Source organism: Borostomias antarcticus, assembly GCF_949987555.1.
Source record: "Borostomias antarcticus genome assembly, contig: scaffold_830, whole genome shotgun sequence".
In the NCBI taxonomy this organism is placed as follows: Eukaryota; Metazoa; Chordata; class Actinopteri; order Stomiiformes; family Stomiidae; genus Borostomias; species Borostomias antarcticus.
The window spans coordinates 1-7,500 of NW_028176419.1; the positions used below are offsets into that span (position 1 = coordinate 1).

Here is a 7,500-nt window from a genome sequence, read left to right on the forward strand (position 1 = left end):
CCCCACTACATACTCCCCCTCACTCCTCCCTCTCATCCCACTACATTACTCCCCCTCACTCCTCCTCTCCATCCCCACTACATTACTCCCCCCTCACTCCTCCCTCTCCATGCCCACTACATTACTCCCCCCTCACTCCTCCTCTCCATGCCCACTACATTACTCCCCCCCTCACTCCTCCCTCTCCATGCCCACTACATTACTCCCCCCTCACTCCTCCTCTCCATGCCCCACTACATTACTCCCCCCTCACTCCTCCTCTCCATGCCCACTACATTACTCCCCCTCACTCCTCCTCTCCATCCCCACTACATTACTCCCCCCCTCACTCCTCCTCTCCATGCCCACTACATTACTCCCCCTCACTCCTCCTCTCCATGCCCACTACATTACTCCCCTCCTCACTCCTCCCTCTCCATGCCCCACTACATTACCTCCCCCCCTCACTCCTCCCTCTCCATCCCCACTACATTACTCCCCCCTCACTCCTCCTCTCCATGCCCACTACATTACTCCCCCCTCACTCCTCCCTCTCCATGCCCACTACATTACTCCCCCCTCACTCCTCCCTCTCCATGCCCACTACATTACTCCCCCCCTCACTCCTCCTCTCCATGCCCACTACATTACTCCCCCCACTCCTCCTCTCCATCCCCACTACATTACTCCCCCCTCACTCCTCCTCTCCATCCCCACTACATTACTCCCCCCTCACTCCTCCTCTCCATGCCCACTACATTACTCCCCCCACTCCTCCTCTCCATCCCCACTACATTACTCCCCCCCTCACTCCTCCCTCTCCATGCCCACTACATTACTCCCCCCCTCACTCCTCCTCTCCATGCCCACTACATTACTCCCCCCTCACTCTCCTCTCCATGCCCACTACATTACTCCCCCCCTCACTCCTCCCTCTCCATGCCCACTACATTACTCCCCCCTCACTCCTCCTCTCCATGCCCACTACATTACTCCCCCCTCACTCCTCCTCTCCATCCCCACTACATTACTCCCCCCCTCACTCCTCCTCTCCATCCCCACTACATTACTCCCCCCCTCACTCCTCCCTCTCCATCCCCACTACATTACTCCCCCCTCACTCCTCCCTCTCCATCCCCACTACATTACTCCCCCCCTCACTCCTCCCTCTCCATCCCCACTACATTACTCCCCCCTCACTCCTCCCTCTCCATGCCCACTACATTACTCCCCCCCACTCCTCCTCTCCATCCCCACTACATTACTCCCCCCCTCACTCCTCCTCTCCATGCCCACTACATTACTCCCCCCTCACTCCTCCTCTCCATGCCCACTACATTACTCCCCCCTCACTCCTCCTCTCCATGCCCACTACATTACTCCCCCCCTCACTCCTCCCTCTCCATGCCCACTACATTACTCCCCCCTCACTCCTCCTCTCCATCCCCACTACATTACTCCCCCCTCACTCCTCCTCTCCATGCCCACTACATTACTCCCCCCTCACTCCTCCCTCTCCATGCCCACTACATTACTCCCCCCTCACTCCTCCTCTCCATCCCCACTACATTACTCCCCCCTCACTCCTCCTCTCCATCCCCACTACATTACTCCCCCCTCACTCCTCCTCTCCATCCCCACTACATTACTCCCCCCTCACTCCTCCTCTCCATGCCCACTACATTACTCCCCCTCACTCCTCCTCTCCATGCCCACTACATTACTCCCCCCCTCACTCCTCCTCTCCATGCCCACTACATTACTCCCCCCTCACTCCTCCTCTCCATGCCCACTACATTACTCCCCCCCTCACTCCCTCCCTCTCCATCCCCACTACATTACTCCCCCCCTCACTCCTCCCTCTCCATGCCCACTACATTACTCCCCCCCCCACTCCTCCTCTCCATCCCCACTACATTACTCCCCCCCACTCCTCCTCTCCATGCCCACTACATTACTCCCCCCTCACTCCTCCTCTCCATCCCCACTACATTACTCCCCCCTCACTCCTCCCTCTCCATCCCCACTACATTACTCCCCCCTCACTCCTCCCTCTCCATGCCCTCTACATTACTCCCCCCTCACTCCTCCTCTCCATGCCCACTACATTACTCCCCCCTCACTCCTCCTCTCCATGCCCACTACATTACTCCCCCCCTCACTCCTCCCTCTCCATGCCCACTACATTACTCCCCCCTCACTCCTCCTCTCCATCCCCACTACATTACTCCCCCCTCACTCCTCCTCTCCATCCCCACTACATTACTCCCCCTCACTCCTCCTCTCCATCCCCACTACATTACTCCCCCCTCACTCCTCCTCTCCATGCCCACTACATTACTCCCCCCTCACTCCTCCCTCTCCATGCCCACTACATTACTCCCCCCTCACTCCTCCTCTCCATCCCCACTACATTACTCCCCCCTCACTCCTCCTCTCCATCCCCACTACATTACTCCCCCCTCACTCCTCCTCTCCATCCCCACTACATTACTCCCCCCTCACTCCTCCTCTCCATGCCCACTACATTACTCCCCCCTCACTCCTCCTCTCCATGCCCTCTACATTACTCCCCCCTCACTCCTCCTCTCCATCCCCACTACATTACTCCCCCCTCACTCCTCCTCTCCATCCCCACTACATTACTCCCCCCTCACTCCTCCTCTCCATGCCCACTACATTACTCCCCCCTCACTCCTCCCTCTCCATGCCCACTACATTACTCCCCCCTCACTCCTCCTCTCCATCCCCACTACATTACTCCCCCCTCACTCCTCCTCTCCATCCCCACTACATTACTCCCCCCTCACTCCTCCCTCTCCATGCCCACTACATTACTCCCCCCTCACTCCTCCCTCTCCATCCCCACTACATTACTCCCCCCTCACTCCTCCTCTCCATGCCCACTACATTACTCCCCCCTCACTCCTCCTCTCAATGCCCACTACATTACTCCCCCCCTCACTCCTCCCTCTCCATGCCCACTACATACTCCCCCCTCACTCCTCCCTCTCCATGCCCACTACATTACTCCCCCCTCACTCCTCCCTCTCCATGCCCACTACATTACTCCCCCCTCACTCCTCCTCTCCATGCCCACTACATTACTCCCCCCCTCACTCCTCCTCTCCATGCCCACTACATTACTCCCCCCTCACTCCTCCCTCTCCATGCCCACTACATTACTCCCCCCCTCACTCCTCCTCTCCATCCCCACTACATTACTCCCCCCTCACTCCTCCCTCTCCATGCCCACTACATTACTCCCCCCCTCACTCCTCCCTCTCCATGCCCACTACATTACTCCCCCCTCACTCCTCCTCTCCATGCCCACTACATTACTCCCCCCTCACTCCTCCTCTCCATGCCCACTACATTACTCCCCCCTCACTCCTCCCTCTCCATCCCCACTACATTACTCCCCCCTCACTCCTCCTCTCCATGCTCACTACATTACTCCCCCCTCACTCCTCCTCTCCATGCCCACTACATTACTCCCCCCTCACTCCTCCCTCTCCATGCCCACTACATTACTCCCCCCTCACTCCTCCTCTCCATCCCCACTACATTACTCCCCCCTCACTCCTCCTCTCCATCCCCACTACATTACTCCCCCCTCACTCCTCCTCTCCATGCCCACTACATTACTCCCCCCTCACTCCTCCCTCTCCATGCCCACTACATTACTCCCCCCTCACTCCTCCCTCTCCATGCCCACTACATTACTCCCCCCTCACTCCTCCTCTCCATCCCTCAACCCTCTCTGTCTTTATTAGGTTAGAGAGAGTGATATTAGTGATATTCCCACTATTTCTTTCTTTCTTTCTTTCTTTCTTTCTTTCTTTCTTTCTTTCTTTCTTTCTTTCTTTCTTTCTTTCTTTCTTTCTTTCTTATTATTCTAGTTCTCCCCTTAACTATACATACTTTGTGCTAAAAACTTCATTCAAACTTTAAAATGTTCATCATCTTTAGCTCTTTAACGGATCCATTCAGATTTTTGATATTTTTTATAGTCTTTTAGAAATTTAACTTTTAAAACTATTTTTTGTCCCATTGAAACTGCTTGAAATGCTTTTGGAATGTTCAGAAACTTTATGTTTTTAGAGTGGTGGCAGCAGTTGCTTTGAAAATATTCACACATTTTGTAAACTGCTGCCACTCCTACAGTTTTGAACGCTCACACACATATTATATATCAAAATGTTCACACAACTGTGCTGATTCGTATAATGTAAGTATCTAAGCTGTGTGACTTACAGTTTTCACTCTATGACGATTTGTTCGGCAACTGCACTCCCCATTGAAACGTATGGCGCTGCACTCTAGCTTTTGAGCTGCTAATTTTGCATTTTTTACTCTTTTTCTAACTTGTCGCTATGCCTACAGATTTAACAGCTCATACACATATTATATATAGAAATGTTCACACAACTGTGCTGATTCGTACAATGTAAGTATCTAAGCTGTGTGCCTTAGCGTTTTTGAGGTATGATGATTTGTTCGGTAACTACGCTCCCCATTAAAACATATGGTGATAACTTTTGAGCTGCTAATTCGGCCTCTCTTAAAGGTACAGGCACCCTTTTATAACTAATGCGGTAGCACAGAACTCAGCCAAAGTGGAATAGAGACACATGATCTTCACTGGTGGGGACCGGTGGGTAGCCCGGCGAGGAGTACACCGTCCCTGACTGGCTATGACCAAAAGGGGCGGAGCCTCACCACCACGCCACTATTCATGCCACAGAACCCACTTTTCAGCCCCTGAGTGGGCTAGAGACACACAGTCTTTAATGGTGGATGCATGGAAATTGCCCGGAGGTCACTGTACTGTCCCCGACTAGCTGTGACCCAAGGGGGCGGGGCCTAACCAGCACGCCACTATCCACGCCACGGGCCCCACAACTCAGCCCCTGAGTGGGTTAGAGACACATGGTCTTCACCGGTAGAGTCAGGTAGGTGGCCTGGAGAGGGGTACACTGTCCCCGACTGGCTCTGACCTGAGGGGGCGGAGTCTCGCCACCATGCCACTGTCCACGCCACAGACCCCACAACTCAGCCCCTGAGTGGGCTAGAGACGCACGGTCTTCGCCTGTGGGTGCATGGAGATTGCCTGGTCCATAGTAGTTCTAGCAGTAGCTGTTGCATACAGCTGCAGCAGCTAGCCCACCTCACATTTTCTCCAGGAAATGTACTTTCTAGTTTCTCTCTCTCTATCTGTCTCTATCTCACTGTCTCTCTCCCTCTATCTCTCTCACTGGCTCTTTCTCTCCCTCTTGCCCAATCCCTCGCTACCACCCCCCCCCCACCCCTCTCTCTCTTTCTCTCCCCCCCCCCAGTGAGTCACTGTCTGACCGACGCCCCCACTCGGGGCGTCGCCATGGTGCCCAAGCTGGCGCTGGACGTCATGTCCTGCGAGGTTCTGCGTGTGCTGCAGCTGACGGACAGCTTCATCGTGCCAATCAGCTACCACGTTCCTCGCAAGGTGGGCGGCGACCTAACACACACTCTACAGAGCATCACTTTCAAATTGAATCATGTCCTATAATGCGATGATATGAATTTGTGTGTGTGTGTGTGTGCGTGTGTGTGTGGCTGTGTGTGTGGCTGTGTGTGTGTGTGTTTGGCTGTGTGTGTGTGCATGTGGCTGTGTGTGTGTGTGTGCGTGTGGCTGTGTGTGTGTGTGCGCGTGTGGCTGTGTGTGTGTGCGTGTGGCTGTGTGTGTGTGTGTGCATGTGGCTGTGTGTGTGTGTGTTTGGCTGTGTGTGTGTGCATGTGGCTGTGTGTGTGTGTGTGCGTGTGGCTGTGTGTGTGTGTGTGTGGCTGTGTGTGTGTGTGTGTGTGGCTGTGTGTGTGTGTGTGGCTGTGTGTGTGTGCGTGTGGCTGTGTGTGTGTGTGTGCATGTGGCTGTGTGTGTGTGTGTTTGGCTGTGTGTGTGTGCATGTGGCTGTGTGTGTGTGCGTGTGGCTGTGTGTGTGTGTGCATGTGGCTGTGTGTGTGTGCATGTGGCTGTGTGTGTGTGCGTTTGGCTGTGTGTGTGTGTGCGTGTGGCTGTGTGTGTGTGCGTTTGGCTGTGTGTGTGTGCATGTGGCTGTGTGTGTGTGCGTGCGTGTGGCTGTGTGTGTGTGCATGTGGCTGTGTGTGTGCATGTGGCTGTGTGTGTGTGCGTGTGGCTGTGTGTGTGTGTGTGTGCATGTGGCTGTGTGTGTGTGTGTTTGGCTGTGTGTGTGCGTGTGGCTGTGTGTGTGTGCATGTGGCTGTGTGTGTGTGTGTGCATGTGGCTGTGTGTGTGTGCATGTGGCTGTGTGTGTGTGTTTGGCTGTGTGTGTGTGCGTGTGTGTGTGTGCGTTTGGCTGTGTGTGTGCATGTGGCTGTGTGTGTGTGTATGGCTGTGTGTGTGTGCGTTTGGCTGTGTGTGTGTGTGTGTGCATGTGGCTGTGTGTGTGCAGTCAGGACAGGAGTTCCACGCTGACCTCTACCCAGACACGCTGGGCCGGACTGCAGCCATGACAGCCGACGAGTGGTGGGAGGGAGGAAACAAACAGGTACGCACTTCATATATATAACCCTAGTCTATACACTTAATACTATATAACCCTAGTCTATACACTTAATACTATATAACCCTAGTCTATACACTTCATATATATAACCCTAGTCTATACACTTAATACTATATAACCCTAGTCTATACACTTCATAATATATAACCCTAGTCTAGACACTTCATAATATATAACCCTAGTCTAGGCACTTCATATATATAACCCTAGTCTAGACACTTCATATATATAACCCTAGTCTAGACACTTCATAATATATAACCCTAGTCTAGACACTTCATAATATATAACCCTAGTCTAGACACTTCATACTATATAACCCTAGTCTATACACTTAATACTATATAACCCTAGTCTATACACTTCATAATATATAACCCTAGTCTAGACACTTCATAATATATAACCCTAGTCTAGACACTTCATAATATATAACCCTAGTCTAGACACTTCATATATATAACCCTAGTCTATACACTTCATACTATATAACCCTAGTCTAGACACTTCATACTATATAACCCTAGTCTATACACTTCATATATATAACCCTAGTCTATACACTTCATATATATAACCCTAGTCTAGACACTTCATACTATATAACCCTAGTCTAGACACTTCATATATATAACCTTAGTCTATACACTTCATAATATATAACCCTAGTCTACACTTCATAATATATAACCCTAGTCTAGACACTTCATATATATAACCCTAGTCTACACTTCATACTATATAACCCTAGTCTAGACACTTCATATATATAACCCTAGTCTAGACACTTCATATATATAACCCTAGTCTAGACACTTCATATATATAACCCTAGTCTACACTTCATACTATATAACCCTAGTCTAGACACTTCATATATATAACCCTAGTCTAGACACTTCATATATATAACCCTAGTCTAGACACTTCATATATATAACCCTAATCTATACACTTC

General features: G+C 51.7%; 1 protein-coding gene across 1 annotated transcript in view; it reads left to right on the forward strand.

Annotated features, from left to right (window-relative positions):
- Positions 1–5,305: 5,305 nt before the first annotated feature.
- Positions 5,306–7,500, forward strand: part of LOC311328553 (coronin-7-like) — a gene marked incomplete at both ends in the record, with an annotated part of 5,890 nt that continues 3,695 nt past the window's right edge. The window contains 2 exons of the mRNA XM_084462503.1: positions 5,306–5,464; positions 6,429–6,524. Of these exons, the coding sequence (XP_084318629.1) occupies positions 5,306–5,464; positions 6,429–6,524 (255 nt within the window). The remainder of the gene's footprint in view (positions 5,465–6,428; positions 6,525–7,500) is intronic.